The sequence below is a fragment of the Manis javanica genome, chromosome 7 (assembly GCF_040802235.1).
Source record: "Manis javanica isolate MJ-LG chromosome 7, MJ_LKY, whole genome shotgun sequence".
In the NCBI taxonomy this organism is placed as follows: Eukaryota; Metazoa; Chordata; class Mammalia; order Pholidota; family Manidae; genus Manis; species Manis javanica.
Genome location: NC_133162.1, coordinates 2,657,055 through 2,673,705, shown reverse-complemented (window position 1 = coordinate 2,673,705; position 16,651 = coordinate 2,657,055). Strand labels below are relative to the sequence as shown.

General features: G+C 43.5%; 1 protein-coding gene across 2 annotated transcripts in view; it reads right to left on the bottom strand.

Annotated features, from left to right (window-relative positions):
* C7H10orf143 (chromosome 7 C10orf143 homolog) overlaps window positions 1–16,349 on the bottom strand; it is a 56,685-nt gene extending 40,336 nt beyond the window's left edge. The window contains exons 1-2 of one of the 2 annotated variants that reach the window (XM_073240116.1): window positions 15,211–15,796; window positions 14,304–14,343 (exon numbers count right to left, since the gene is read on the bottom strand). In XM_073240116.1, coding sequence (XP_073096217.1) covers window positions 14,304–14,343; window positions 15,211–15,308 — 138 coding nt within the window. In that variant the 5' untranslated portion in view covers window positions 15,309–15,796. Of the gene's footprint in view, window positions 1–14,303; window positions 14,344–15,210; window positions 15,797–15,994 lie in introns of those variants that run through there. The other variant, XM_073240117.1, reaches the window with a different exon arrangement.
* Between the last annotated feature and the right edge of the window lie 302 nt (window positions 16,350–16,651).

Sequence of the window (16,651 nt, the reverse complement as noted above, 5' to 3'; positions counted from 1 at the left end):
TAAGGAAGGTTTTTTGAAGGATCAAAAAGACATGGCAGCAACACAGAGCAGACAAGCAGTGATTCTACAGCATCTTACTACGCTGATGGACAGTGACTAATGGGGTATGTGCAGGGGACGTGAAGGGGGGAGTCTAGTAAACATAGTGTTCCTCATGTCATCATAGATTAATGATACCAAAATAAAAAAAAAAGAATTTTATGTGACATATCCTAAAAGCTAAAAAAAATTTTTTTAAAAGACATGGCACCAACTCAGGGGGTTCCTAAAGGCGGAGTAAGGCTAGTAACAGCAGCACTGATGGTCACCCACATGACACGTAGTTACCCACGAGTCTGCCCTGAAATGACAGCTGGGTAAAAACTGGAGGAGAGGGACTGTTCTTCTTTACAGTGAATTCCAATGAAAAACGTAAAACGAACGAGGGAAATACAAAAGCACCCTTAAATAAATATAAATAGCACAGTGAAAATTATTTCAGCAAGATTTACCAGTAGATGCTAAAATCAGCAGGCAAAGTCTGAGGAGGAACAGGCTACCAGAACAGTCTTAAAGTGTCTCCTTCAAGTGTTCATTCATTACAAAGAGAAAAGAGTAACTTCGCAGTGGGAGAAACCACCCGCCCAAGGCTGCTATCACGAATCCCATGGGACACCCTGGGAGGGTGAAACAGCACCTCTGGGGGATTTGTGCCAAAAACGCATGGCCGTAATCTAACATAGAAAGTGCTGGACAACCTGAGTAGAGCACCATTCTACAGGGTAACTGTCTATTGCTCAGGACGCGCGTCATGGTCATGAAAGATTAGGAAGCACAGCTACTGCAGTGAGGGGCCTTGATTCGATCCAGGGACAGAGAAAGGATGCCAGTGGGAAAACTGGTGGAACTGGAACAAGGTGTGAGGTTTAGTTCACAGACTGGAACGAATGACAGTTTCATGGTTTGTTAATGATACTATGATTACCTAGGGTGTGTAGATGTAGATGGATGTTCTACATTATTTTTTGTAACATTTCTATCAGTCTAAAAATATTTTGAAATAAAGTTTTAAAAATGAAGAAAAATCTCTCTTGTACTACTGGTGGTATGTATACCAATTACAGAAATATTGATTTCAGCCAAAGTGCCTTCCCAGAATCTCAATCCACTGATTCTAACTCTTCTCTGTTGAGATACATAAGATAAACAGTCTCTCATGGATAAGGTAAAAATCCTTTCAGATGTTTGAAGACAGCTCCCAGGCACCTCTGAGGCTCACTCTCTCCAACCAAACATTTACATCTTTCGCTATCCCATATCTGAGATATTTTCTCAACTCTTCCTATCCTAGACACCTGGCTCCACAGTTTCTAAATTGTCAATATCCCTCTTAAAATGACCATGCAAAATACTTCCACAGCCATGTGACCACCAAAGGAGAGATGAATTGCCACCTCCTGTGACCTGACCACTGCGTGTGCACAGAAGCAGTCCCCCAGCTAGATGTTCTCAGAGCCACATGACACCATGGTCCAGGAGAGGCCAGCCTCCCCCACAGGCTGGCCTCTTCTCCCAGGAAGCAACCGCCCACTCCTGGCACGTACTGAGTGCCCTTTAAATGTAACTCTAGGCTCTCCTGTGTACCGTCGCTAAATTTAATTTATGTCCATGTTTCCTTCTAGCATATCAAAATATATTCAGTCCGTATTCTGCCAAAGATTGCAGTAATCATGTTAACCATCTTCATGACTTTTGTAAACAATGAGAGCTTTATGTGTTCACTTAAGTCAGATCAAGGTACTGGAGAAGAAATGACCAAGGAGCCACATTTCTGGCTGTTCAGAACCAGCTCGATCTTTCTACTGTAAAAAAAGGTTTGCTCTGTAAAATTGGTTTGTTGTCAACTTTCAATAATCTGGGCTAAAGAGAAAAAATGAAAATGTTAAACATGCTTCCTGTCATTCATGGGTTTTGACTCTCCCCCAAGAGTAACATCAGAGCCAACTAACAGCAATAATTCCATTTCCTTTGCTCCTTCGGAACACCACCAGAGTTGCCAAAAAGGAGAGCAAAGGGGCACAGACGGATGCCGCCGAGCCAAGCCCCGTACTTGCTGGATGAAATCGGCAACACCAGGGAACTACTTTTCAGCATGTCTGTGAGGGATCAGGTGACATCTGGCACATCAAAGCCAGCAGGTGTTGTCGGTTGTCATCCACGGTGACATTCGTCCAGTGGCTCAGGTGGCTAGAAGTCAGGTCCCCACACCCTATAGCCTTTCCCAGGAGGATTTACTATTTACTGCGCATCGGGAACTGACTTGTGACACTGACCTGCACACCTGCTTGGCAACCAGCCCAGCTATCATGGACTGGGCCTGGACCAGGGAAAATGCAGGCCGTGGAGGCGTTTAGTTCTGGATGCTTGCAGTGCATGGGTCATCTTTCACTCCCTTCTAGAAAGGATCTGTTAAGTAAAGGCAGATAAAGGAAGATTCACCACCCAACTGAGACACAGTGCACTGTATACACGAATTAAAATCCCAAGTGTACACAAGGACACCATTACTTAACAATGACAGATAAGTGAACAGCAGCCCCACCAGAGAACAGATGAATTAGGACCATGTGTGAGTGAGAGAAGACATTTGATAAGATGTATCAATTAAAAGAGGAAATAAGTATCATGCTGTCTGGATGATGGAACCAAGCTGCCCTCCACTGAGGTGCGATCACACCTTTGTCGCCATGGACTTTCCCTCTATTGAAAGTGACACCCAGACTCGGGCTGAACTCGGACACACTGCCACGTCCGGAAACCGCTTCTCCACATTCACTGGAGAACAGACAGTAAAGCAAAAAGACGCCAACTTCCTCGAGCACTAAGACAGAAAAGCGATGTATTCTGTTCAATCAGCATAGCAAGGAAATGGCATGATCTTCAAAATTAAACACCTTGAACTAAGCATATGTAATATATATGCTAACATGAGTTAAGCTTATATACTATAAATTAGCAGAGTAATATAAAGCGTTAGAACTCAGCACTGCAGGTAATGGTAAGTCTGAAGGTATTTGAGGATTTTTATTGACTAATGGCCTTTATTCTAAAGACCATTTGTATTCCATGTGTGTAATGCTGCTTAACTGAGTCCCAGGTACCAGAAACTGTTTGCTAAGGGAGGTTTTTTAGTCTGGTTTTAATTCTACCGCAGTAAAGAAAGGTTCTTTTGCTGGAGTAGCTGACGTGAACTCCATCAGCTCTGAACAGAGCCGCTACTGCTGGCCGAGCACGATCAGTGAGGCCCCGCAGGCTGCCATCTAGGAAACGAGCTCGGCTGCCATCAGGCAAAGATCCCTCCTCGATGCTGTCTCCACCTGGAGATGACCTTGTCCTCCCGGGAGGTCTGCCCTCTCCAGCACAATGAACTCTGGCAGTGAGGCCACAGAGAAGCCCAGAAGCCAGGGCTCCTGCTCTCCACTCCCGTGTTAGCAGGACGACCAGGACTTTCGCCAGGGGACCTTAACATCTCAATGCTGAGCTTCATTCAGCCTTGATCACCGTCAGGAGGCTCCTCAGCTCCCTGGGCAGGGCCTTCCAGCCCACACGCTTGACCATGGCCAGCCTGGCAGAGAGAAGGCCACTCGTGGCAGACTGATGGCCGGGAGGAGGGGCGCCGAGTCGGTCCCGTGAGATGAGCAGAGAGCAGCTGTCCCATACTTACGGCGAAAGCATCAAGACACAAATGCACACGCTTACTGAGAATTAACTTTAGGCTTTCAAGGTTTACCAAGTACACTTAGCCCCAACTTATACCTATGATTAAAATTAAGGATGATAAGAGAAGCAGGTATACAAATTCACTGACCACAGGTGAAGCCTAGTAAGTATCCCTTGCAATTATAAAAACTACAGTTCAGAGGTTTCCAGGTTCATTTTCTACTGATTCTCACAATAATCCTGTGATGCAGGAAGAGCAAGGAATTTTATTTCCATTCTGTAGCTGGGGAAAATCCAACAAGCTTAACTAACGTGCCTGAGGTCTAGTGATTTGAAATGGCAGAGCTGGACCTCCCGTGTGCCCTCCCTCCACCAGAGGACACAAGGCTGAAGAGCACAACTAAAGCTCTAAAATGAAACAGTGTATGAAAAAGAATTCAACACTAACACAAACCTACAGTAACCAACACAGTGTAGGGCCGGCATGGGGATGAATACACACATCAGTGGAATAGAATTGAGAATAAAGAAAAAAACCCTCACATTTGTGGTCAACTAACTTTAGACAAGGCTGCCAAGAGAACTCAGAGAAAGAATAATCTTTACAAGAAATGGTGTTGGCATGATTCAACAGAGCCACGTGCAAAGGAGGACTTTAGTGCCCTAGCACATACCATGCACAAAATTAACTCAAAATGGATCCGAAGTCTAAATGTAAGAGCTAAAAGCATACAATTTTTAGAGGAGAACACAGGGGAAAATTTTTGTAATCTTTCATTAAACCAAGATTCCTTAGGTATGACACCAAACATAAGCCTTCAAAGAAACAAACTGATTAATTGTATTTCATCAATATCTAAAACTTTTGGACTTCAAAAGATACCATTAAAAAAGCAAAAAGCTATATTCTTGGCAAAAATGTATAAACATCATCTATATGTTAAAAGACTTGTATTCAAAATATATAAAGACGTTTTTCAATCCAACAAGGCATAATAACACAATTTTTAAGTGGACAAAGGGAAATGAATAATCTCCAACAAAGATATACAAAAGACAAATACATTAAAAGATGTCCCAACATCATTCGTTATTAGAAAAATGCAAATTAAAAACCACCCACTAGAATGGCTATGATCTAAAAGAGACAATAACAAGTACTGAAGGAGTAGAGAAACTGGAACCCTTATTCACTGTTACAGGGAATTTAAATGCAACTGCTTTGGAAAAGAGTTTGATGACTCCTCAAAATGCTAACTGCATTTGACCCAGCAATTCCCCAACTAGCTATCTACCCAAGAGAAATGAAGAAGTGTGCCCAGGCAAACGTGCACATGAATATTCATAGCAATGTTACCTATAAAATCCCCAAAGTGAAAACAATCCAAATGTCCATCAACCAATACATCGACAAACAGTGTGGTATATCCATACAATGTAATACTATTTAGCAGCAAAAAGGAATAAGATACTAATATATGCTTCAACATGGATGGAACTCAAAAACATTATTATGCTAAGAGAAAGAAGTCAGTCACAAAAGACCACATACAGTGTGATTCCATTTATATGAATTGGCAAACTGATACAGACCGTAAATCAGCAGCTGCCTAGGGCTGAGGGAGCAGGGGACGGGGAGAGATTGCCAGTGGGTACCAGCTTTCTTTTTGGGGTGATGAAAATATTCTGAAATTAAATTATTCGAATGATATTTATAAAACTGTAAATACACTAAAAACCACTAACCTATGCACTTTAAAAGAGAGAACTTTACGGCATGTAAGTCATACATAAATAAAGCTGTTTTTTAAAATAGGCGAAGATTTGAATAGCTCACCAGAAAAGGTGTGAGTGGTGAGAGAGCACGTGGAAAGAGGCTCAGCATCATCACTCACCAGGGAGTGTGAACTGAAGCTGCGGTGGGGTACCGAGCCTCAGACCTCCCGGAGCGGCCACAGTCACCACACAAACGATGCAGGGATGTGGGCGGACTGGGGCCCTCACTGGCTCCTGATGGGGACGTGAATTTGTGGCTGCTTCCGAAAACAGTTTGGCAGCTTCTTAGAAAGTGAAACATAAATTTACCCCAGGAACTAAAAATTCCAGTCTTAGATGTCTAACTAACAGAAATGAAGACATACATACCCACAAATGACCTGTATGTGGATTTCCCAAATTTCTAGCACTGTTCATTATAGCCCAAAGGGAAAAACAGCCTGTCTATCAAATGATGAATGGGTAAACAAAAGGCGGTCACTCACAATAAAAACAACACACTACAGATACATGCTGCAGCACGGGTTAGCCTGAAAGACAGGATGCTGAGTGAAAGCAGCCGGATGCGTGGCCACACACTGTATGACCCCATTGCATGGCGTGTCCAGAAAAGGCAGATCTAGGGAAACAGAAAAGAGATTAGTGATTGCCTGGAGCTAGAGGCAGGGACAGAGTGGCTGCAAATGGACACAAGAGATCTTTCCAAGGTGATGGAAATGTTCCAGAGCTGGGTGGTGGTGGTTCTAACACCATTATGGTCTGGATGATAAATTCAAGACAGAAATCTAGCAAGACAAGTCAGTGTCACAGGCACAAAGGGTAATAATGAGGCGTGTTGCTGTGGTTTTACCAGTCAAATTGTAATTTTCCCTAAATAAATGATATTTGGAAAATGCCAACAACTTTATGCATGAGTGTAATCTTCATTTCTTTCCAGTTAAATACACAAACACCCTCACATCGTAATCAACCAAAAACTGTGTGCATAAAACCTACTATGTGCCTGACTTGGCTCTGGGCACCAGGTAATTAAAGAAACAGAAGTCAAATCACAGTCCCTCCAGCATCACTGCTGAGCCCAAAGACCTAGAAGATCCCTCCAGCATGGAAAAGTGCCCCCTGACCAACCTTCACCTCATTTTAACTTTTCTGTGTCATATATAACAAAGAAATCCTCTAAAAGCCAAAAGAAGTGAAGGCTATGTGTAGCTGGCAGTGCGAGCATGTGCAGTGTTAGAGTTATAACTGAAGAGGAATTAGTATTGACACATTTCCTTTTTCTAGATGAGGGGATGGCTAACTACAATTAAACTGAATAAAACAGACAGTAAAAATAGCTCAACAGATCACTCCTAAAATTTGGACTCAGAGATCCAAATAACTTGTTTCCTCAGGAGTGGGCTGCGATTATTTAGGAAGAAGAGTGACCGCAGAAAGGCGGCTGGCTGGAAGGTTTTGTCCGGGGCCACATCACCAGCTAGTGTTCATCAGGCTCCCGCAGAGGGGATCTCAGGCAGCAGGTGAGCTATAAAACCCACATCCTACAGGGTAGAATGAGCAAATTTAGCTCTGAATTTCCTCACTTTATAAGCCAGACCCCTTGAGGTCACTTGAATGGAGTCAAAACCATCAATATGCTTAAGTGGTTTCGCTGATGGGCAATGAGCTTTACTGGAGGATCTCGCAAGTGATGGTAAAGGTAGATCTAAAAGCTAGGCACAGGGCAGAGTGGATATAAAATACCTTCAGCCCTGTAATTTGGGGGCAGCTATTCACAATACCAAGAACTGTTGAAAATGGCAGACTGGAACTTTACAATTCACTCACATCAAAATTTCCACAGTTGCAAAAAACATTCCAGATTCCAACTCAAAATTACCTGCCCTTTTGTAAAGCTTGAGCCTGCTTATCTCGGGACTGACAGCGAGACCTGTGCAGGGATGGAAAGCAGAGGAGAAGCATGTCGCCAACAGAATGTGCATGAGGCCCCGTACAGAGCCATACAGAAGAGTCCAGCACAATCACACACAGTCACACTAACGGCTGGCAAACCAAAGTCTCTGGCAACGTTCACACTGCCAGTGGTCTTTTGATGCTGTTGCAGTACACAATGCACACAGCTGTAAAATTCTGTACATCAAAACAAGACAGAAGGCACTTACACTTAATGTTCTTGAACTTCCTAAGGAGTCCTTCAAGCTTTACTGGATGTGTGTGTGTGTCTCAACTTCTTTCTAGACTTTGAATCAATAATCCAACTAGCTCTTCAGAACAAGATTAAGGAACAGTGAGTGGATTCACCACGTGCATGATATAACTAAAAATGTACACAATAAATGAAGCAACAGATTTCAACAAGTAACAAAGGAAAGTGATCCTGAGATATGGGATACAAATGGGCCAAGCCCTACATCTGCCCAGCCTCACAGCCTTGAGAGTTTCCAGGCTGCGGCAGAGAGAGGAGAACCAAGCAGAGTCCGGCACATTCCCTGAGTTGAGAACCCAATGCTGAGTGTGCAGAGGTAACCAGGAAGGGCACTGGAGATGAGACAGAAGCAGAGAGAAGTGCAGAGATCTGCAGGTACCCAGCTGACTGCTGGTCTGCACATATGTGTGAAATTAACCCAGGGCAGGGAGAGAACCACCTGAAAGAAACAGCAGTGCCTGATGCTCAGACATGGCTGGGAATACTGCCTGACTACCAGCAAAACTGGGAAACCTCACAAATGATGACATGTAGGCTGTATACAGAAGGGTTTTCCTGCAGGAGTAGAGAATGATGAGCCCCAGACTGAGCCTTATCTAACAAATCTTAACAGCAAGACCCCCAAAACTCAAACTGTTTCCAAGTAACAAGTTCAAGCACATGTACAGAAATCTAAAAACATCATTACCCAATAAGGTAAAATCCATAATATCTGACATCCAATCAAAAATCACTGGGCCAGCAGAGAAACAGAAAAACATGATCCATAATGAAGAAAATCTATCAAACTGGCCCAGAACTGACACAGATGTAAACTTTGAAAGGGTTAATTAGGACTACATTCCATGTATTCAAAATGTTAAAGAGGCATGGAAGATATTTTTAAAAGATCCAAATAAAATATTATGAGTTGGAAGCTACAACATCTTTATTAAAAAAAATGCATTGGATGCAGTTGATAACAGATTAGATAATGCAGAAGAAAAGACAAGTGAACTTGCAGGCACAGCAACACAAAACACCCAAAAATATAGAAAAAAAATGTTAAAAATGGACAGAGCCTGAGTGACCTGTGGGACAACTTCGAAAAGCTCAACTGATGTATAAGTGGAGTCCCAGTGGGAGAGGAGAAGGGGGATCGGGAAAATATTTGAAGATATAATGGTCGAAAATGTCCTGAATTTGATGAAAACTACAAGAATCTCAATAATCCCAAGCACAAAAAGAAAATGGAGAAAACCAAAGCACATCAGGAGCAAATCACCCAGAGCCACTCATAAAGAGAAACTAAAAGTAGCTAGAGACAAGACACACTGCCTGCTGAGGAACAAAGACAGGGCAATGGCATACTGCTACGGTAAACTGTTCAATCAAGAAGACAGTGGAGCAACATCTTTAAAGAACTGCAAGAAAAACTGTCAACTTAGAACTCCATGTGCAGAGGAAATATCTTTCAAAGATGAGGGTGAAATAAAGACTTTTTCAGAAATACAAAGTTGGAAAAAAATCTACCAACTGCAGGCCTGTCCATTAGAAATACTAAAGGAATTCCTTCAGGAAGAAAAAAACATTATACCAAATGGAAATATGACCTATACAAAAGAATCATTTGCATAGGAAATGGTAACTGTAGGCAAAGACATTAAGCTTTTTTGTTGTTACTGAAACCTCTTTAAAAAATGGCTGTTTCTATCTTGCATCTACCTACCACTTCAGCATTTTATTAAAAATAAAAATAACAATAATAATAAAGGGAGAAATGTGGGATCCACATATAAATCAAGTATAAAAATCAAACGAATATTCATATTTCACCTGATTGTTTATAGTGCATATGCGTGATCAAAACCGAAAGTTTCTGTGATGACTGCCCTTGTACTGTTCACCATGTAAGAACTTACTCACTATGTAAGAATTTGTTCATCATGTAAGAACTTGTTTGTTATGCTTCAGAAGATTGGAGACTGACGAGAATTAGGCTTGAGATGGATTAATGATTGTGCATTGAGCACTGACTCCCCTATACAGAATTTTATTGTTGTTAACAACCATTTGGTCAATAAATATGAGAGATGCCCTCTCAAAAAAAATAAATAAATAAATAAAAAATAAAAAATGGCTGTTTAAAAAAATAGTAACGAGTTTTACAATTTATGTCAAATATATAATGGGATTTATAATACATGCAAAGTAAAACAACAAGAGCACAGAAGTTGACAGAAGAGAAAAGGAAGTGTACTACTGTAAGGTTCTTATATGTAAAGTAGTATAATACCATCTGAAGACAGACTGTATAATTTGAAGATATACATTCTAAATCATAAAGCAAATAAAATTACAACTAATAAACCAACAAAGGAAGTAACATGAAATCACAAAAAATATCACACTAAACCAAGGGAGAAAAAGCAGAAAAGATAAGAACAGGTAGGACAAACAGAAAACAAACAGCAAGATGATAGATTTTAAACTAACTATACCAACAGTCACATTAAATGTAAACAGACCAAATACCCCAATGAAAAGGCAGAGATTATCAGATAGAATTTTTTTAAAGACTCATTTATAAGCTGCCTACAAGAAAGAATTCACTTTAAAGATACAATTAGATTAAAAGTAAAAGAATGCAATCAGATATACAATGCTAACACTAACAAAAGAAAACTGGAGTTGTTAACATCAGACAGAATAGATGTTAGAGTACAGAATATTATCAGGGATATGAGATATTCATGGTGTTAAAAGGCATTAGTTCATTAGGACATACAATTAATAAACACATATGCACCTAATAACAGAGCTTCCAAATACATCAAGCAAAAACCAATAGAACTGCAAGAAGAAAAGGCAAATCTATATTTATATTCAGAGATTTCAATACCTTTTCACAAAAACTGAAAGAACATGAAGAAAATCATTAAGGATATAGAAGATTTAAACCAAACTATATACCAATTCATCTTAATTGACACAGAACACTCAACAATAGCAGCTACACATTTCCCAAGATGTAATATATTTCAGATCATAAAAGAAGTCATCTCATATGGAAAACAGTATGAAGGTACCTGAAAAAATTAAAAATAGAACTACCATATGATCAAGCAATCCTATTTCTGGGTATATATCCAAAAGATTGAAATCAGGATCTCAAAGAAATATCAGCACTCCCATGTTCACTACAGCACTAGTCACAATAGCAAATATGTAAAAATACCTAAATGTCCGTCCACAGATGAATGGATAAAGAAAATGTAACATATAATGGGATACTATTTAGCCTTAAAAAAAAGGTTTTTCAAAAAAGAACTTTTGCAAATGTGACCACATGGATGGGCATTGAAGACATTAGGTTAAGTCAAACAAGCCAGACACAGAACAACAAGTATGCATGATGCCATTAATATGATGAATCTAAAATTGCCAAATTCATAAAATAAAAGACTGGAAGCTAGTTAACAGGAGGAGCAGGGACGGGAAATGGAGAGTTATTAATCAGCAGACTTAAAATTTCAGTTAGGTAAAATGAATAATTTCTAGAGATTTGCTGCCCAATATTGATTGTACCTTGAGTCAACATTAATGTATTGTACACATAAGATATGTTAAGAGAATAAATCTCATATTAAGTGATTTTATTACAATAAAATTAAAAAATTAGATTTTAGAAAAAAAGTCTACGTTAACTTAAAAAGGTTCAAGTCATACAAAGTATGTTCTCTGGTCACAGTGGAATTAGAAAGCAATAACAAAGATCTCTAGAAAATCCCCAAATAGCTGGAAACTAACACACTTCTAAATAACAAATCCATCAAAGAAGTTTTCAACTGAAAAAAGAAAACATGTCAAAATTTACACTAAAGATGTACTTAGAGGGAAATGTACAACACTAAATGTCTATGTTTGAAAAAATGAAAGGCTTCCACCCAATGACTTCAGTGTCCACCTTAAGTAACTAGAAACAAAAAACAACTGATCCCAACATGGAAAGACATAATAAAGATCAGAGTGAAAACTAGCGGCAAAGTAAATAGAAAAGCAATAGAGAAAAATCAGTGAAACTTAGAAAAACATCCCATGTTCACAGATCAAAGACCTCTTATTATTAAGATGGCAATTATTTCTCAAATTAGTCTATAGAGCAAACACACTCCCTATTAAAATGCCTGCTGGCTTATTTGGAGAAACTGGCAAGCTGATCCTAAAATTCATATGGAAATCCAAGGGACCCAGAACAGCCAAATAATGCTGAAGAAGAACAAAGTTGGAGGACTCACACTTCCAGGTTTTCAAAACTTACTATAAATCTACAGTAAAGACAGTGTGGCACTGACCTAACGTATGGATGGTCAGATCAGGGAAACAGAATTGAGAATCCAGAGAAAAACAGTGGATTGCTTTTCAACAAAGGTGTCAAGGCAATTAAATGGGGAGAAAGAATAGTCTTTTCAACAAATGGTACTTGGACAACTAATATCTACATGCAAAAGAATGAAGTTGGAACCTTACCACACACATGTACAAAATTAACTCAAAATGGAACATAAATCCAAATATAAGAGTTAAAACTAAGACTCTTAAAAGAAAACAAGGTTACAGAATGGGAGAAAAACTCTGAAAATCACACATCCAATAAGGGACTTGTATCTAGAATAAAAAAGATTACAACTCAGCAATAAAAAGGCAACCCAATTAAAAAATGAGCAAAGGATCTGATAGACACCTCTCCAGAGAAAATACACAAATGACCAAGAAACACATGAAAAGATGTTCAATAGTACTAGCCATCAAGAAAATGCAAATCAAACCCTCAGAGATTACACTTCACACCCACATGGGATGGCTATAATTAAAAAGACAAATGACAAGCATTGGTGAGGATGCAGAGAAACTGGAACCTTCACACACGGCTGGTGGGAATGTAAAATGGTGCAGCCACTTTGGAAAGCAACCTAGCCATACCTCAAATGGTTAAAGACAGTACCATATGACCCAGAAAGGCACAACGAGGCTCACACCCAAAAGAAATGAAAACATATGCCTATATAAAAACGTGTCCGTGAATGTTCATAGAAACATTGTTCATAATAGCAAGAGGTCAAACTGTACACTTTAAATACATGCAGTTTGTTGTACCACAAAAACGGTATTAAAAAAAAAAAGACCCAAGTGATAAACAAAGAAACCTCTAATAGCCATTTATTAATCCATCCTTATATTTTATTTCTAAAGGACAGTGACAAAGAATGAAAAGAAATTACAACAGAGGAAATGGCCACTTATCCCTAGCAATCAAAAGGTGGAAAAGGGATCTTGGGTCAACCCAGATGAAATCAGAAAACACACCAATTCTATTGTGAGTCCAGGCACCTCAGGTGCTGCCCCACTCCCATTCAGAACTTGTTCTTTGCAGAACTCTTTAGGAAGAGTCTTTGGAGACAGGAAAGGCTGCCTGGACACAGTTCTTCAGGTGTTCTGGACAAACATTTATTCTGGAACATGTGGTGAGTGAGTCGAGGGCAGGGTCCTTGTGGATAAAATGAGAGCTCCTGTGGCCAGGATGCTCACCTGGCCCTGGTTGACTAGCTCACTGCACACCTGTGGGCAGTACATGGCTGTTGACTCTATAAAAAGAGCTCCACCCAGTGCTCTGGGCACCACACGGTGGCAGAACTGCAAGGCTGCAGGAGAGCAGAGTAGAGGACAGAGGCCCAGAGGATATGCCTATATAAAAACGTGTCCGTGAATGTTCATAGAAACATTGTTCATAATAGCAAGAGGTCAAACTGTACACTTTAAATACATGCAGTTTGTTGTACCACAAAAACGGTATTAAAAAAAAAAAGACCCAAGTGATAAACAAAGAAACCTCTAATAGCCTGTGCGGGACCGCTGTATGGACCGAGGGGCCCAGAGGCAGAGACCAGCTTGCTGCATACAGACTTGCTCTGAGTGAACAGGATTTTAGTGACTGACCTGCCACCTGGAAATAAAGTTGGGTATAACCCTTTCACCCCAAGAACGTTTTGCTGTCATTTTCTTTGGTCACATTGAATCCATAGCAAACTTGCCTGGGGCTGAAACCCATTGGCAAGACAGTCCTGAAAAGAACCAAGTACTGGATGCCCCCAAGTTATTGGGTCAACATAACCACCAACTTTCCTTATGCCAGAGCCTAGAGCAATGCTTGGTATACAATGGGTGCTCCAAATATGTCTTCCCAATGGGAACGATAACTGCTCCATGTGTTCCCACATTAACTAACCTTCGCAGGGTGAGGATACTCACAGGACTACATGAGGCGCCTGACTGGCTCTGGTAAGACTCATTTACAAAGCTATTACAGAGATGGGTGCTGGCAGCTATAGTTTCTAGAACCCCACTGAGGGTTATCATACACTAACTAGTCTGTGAACACAGGAAGGAAACAATTTGCACTTCCTGGGTAACCAAATTCTAGAGGTTGTGAGAGAGAGCAGAGAAGTTGAGACAAGAACTTAGATGCTTTACTGAACTCAGTCTGGATTATTAGATCAAAGACTAGCCCACAACATAAACAAGCACATAATCAAATTAAGAGGCCATACGCACCACAGCTGTAAAACACCAAACCCACTCTTACCTGGTAACAGTCGGGAAGTATTGCAACCTCCAGCTGGGCCCTTAAATCCAGCAGTTCCAACGTGAGAGCTCCTTCAAGGCTTCCCCTCGGCACCACTGCTGCACCTCTCACCCACATCACCTCCGGCCCCACCCTGACAGCCCACGCCATCGCACTTTTCATCATTTTGAGGCTTTGTTGTGAAGCCTCATGTTTTAGTTCCAAAAGCCCCACATCAGAAGCTGCATGATGAGAACACAGGCTCTGAAGGCCGCAGTTCCACCACTGACGGCTGTGCATCCTGAGGCCAGCTGACTAACCTCTCTGTACCTCAGCTTCCTCACGGTAATAAGGCTATTGCAAAATTCAGAAAACCCACCAGGCAACCACTCAACACCTGGCAGTGTCCTCCATGTCTGCTAAGCGTCTCAGGGACACAAAACTCAGCACGGCCTGCCTGGGGCCCCTCAGCACCCCTGCTCCACATCAATCTCCTCTCGGTGACAGCACCCCTGCCCACAGGTGCAGCCCCGGGAGTCATCCTGGACTCCTCCCCTTACACGACCTTCCACATCCACACCAGCACCCTGTCCTTCCTCCAAAATATGAAGCCGAGTCTGTCTACTCTCCCCAGCAACCTGTCCTCTGTCCAGGTCGGGCCACCTCTCATAATATACATGCTCTTTGCACTCTGACCAGCATCCTTTCATTTTCCACAGAGAATCCAGGGTAAGATCTTAAAATGTATTATCATGTCACTATACATGCCTAGAATGTGAGCACTGTAGTGATGAGCCAGCGTTGACCTTGAAGAGGACAACACCCAGCAAGTGCCAGAGCCACAGAAATAAGAAATCAAGGTCCCTGGATGTCTTTGATCTAGTACCACCAGCCCCATACCTGTGTTTAGGGTCCCTGGACTGCTCACCTCCACAGTCCTGCGCAGGATAAACAAACTTCCCCTCGCTTGAGCCACTGTGCTTTGAAGTCTCTGCTACAGAAGCTTAACCTGCGCTCTAGTGACATGGTCCCTGGAAGCAGGGTGCTGCGGGACAGTGGCTTCGTGGCCAGGCAGTGGGAGGGGCGCAGAAAGCTAGTCACCTCTGTCACGCTGTGCAAAACGTTTGAGAAAAACGTCACCGCCTTAACTTGAAAGACAGCCTCATGCTTGTCAGACCTGTGGGTCCAGAGGCAGGCGGCCCTTCAGCTTCCGAGATGCTGGGGCCGCTACTGCGCTCAACAGGGCCAGAGGGCGCAGCCTTCCCGCCCCGCCACCTGCTCCCCGCAAAGCCCCACCCTGGGCTGGTCCCTGTCCTCTATTTTCCTGCGGTCCCACCGGCTGATCAGGGCCCCGTCAGCTCTCAGTCCAGGCGGAGGCACAACGCAGGCGGACACCCGCTGGCCTAGGCCCGGCACGTCAGGCCGCGCGCAACGCGGAGACCCGGGTCCCGGATCCCAGAGCGTGGGCACGGGGGGATACCTACTGGCTGGCCCTCACCTCTGCGCAGGCGCGGCCGAGGGAAACCTAGCGTGGAGAGGCGATCCCGCCCAGGCCACGCCCACCCACGCCACTCCCCAAGGCTCCGCCCACCCACGCCCCGCTTGGGCAAATTCTCCCGCCAGGCCTCTCTGCCTAGGGCCGCGGGTAGATGCGAGGCCCAATTGGGCCGCCGCTCTCCCGTTTCTGACGTCCAGGCCCCCACGGAGCTCACCGCTTCCCCCAGAACCTGCAACTCGTCTGGCCTCCGCCGCCGCCACCGGCCCGGCGTCAGGGTATCCATGGGGCCCCGGGCCGGAGTCCACTCCGTCTCTGGTCCAGTCAGGGCCGGACGCCCCGCCCACGCCGTGCATCCGCGCCTTCTCCCCACGTGCCCGGGAGGAGCCAATGAGAGCCCGGGCCGGCCGCCAGCAGGAATATGGAGCGGAGGAGGAGGGGCGGAGACCGGAGTCCTGGGCAGGCCGTACTTCTGTCCCCGGCCGTTGTTTCACAAGGGCCGCCGGCATGTCAGTTCTCCGGTCACTGAGTCAGCCGTGGGGCGCCGAAAAACCTGCCCTTTCAGGGGTCCCGCCACACTTGAAGTACAGACCTCGCGCCGGTTGGTTGATAGACAGCGCAGCTGGCCAATCAGCATGGGCGAGCCTTGTGGGAGTCGTAGTCCCTGAGGCGGCCGAGGTGCAACCCGGGTGCTCCAGCCGGCTTTGCCCCGGGGCGCGGAAGGTCCCTGTGCGAGGCCCGGGGGAGCGCCCGGCTCTCTGCAGGCCGAGGGGCGTGCGGACCCGGAGACCGGGGACGGGTCTGGCTGGGCGCCTCGGGAGCACGATTCTGCTCGCTTCTCGGAACCGCCGCAGCCGCGCCCGCCTCCGGGACC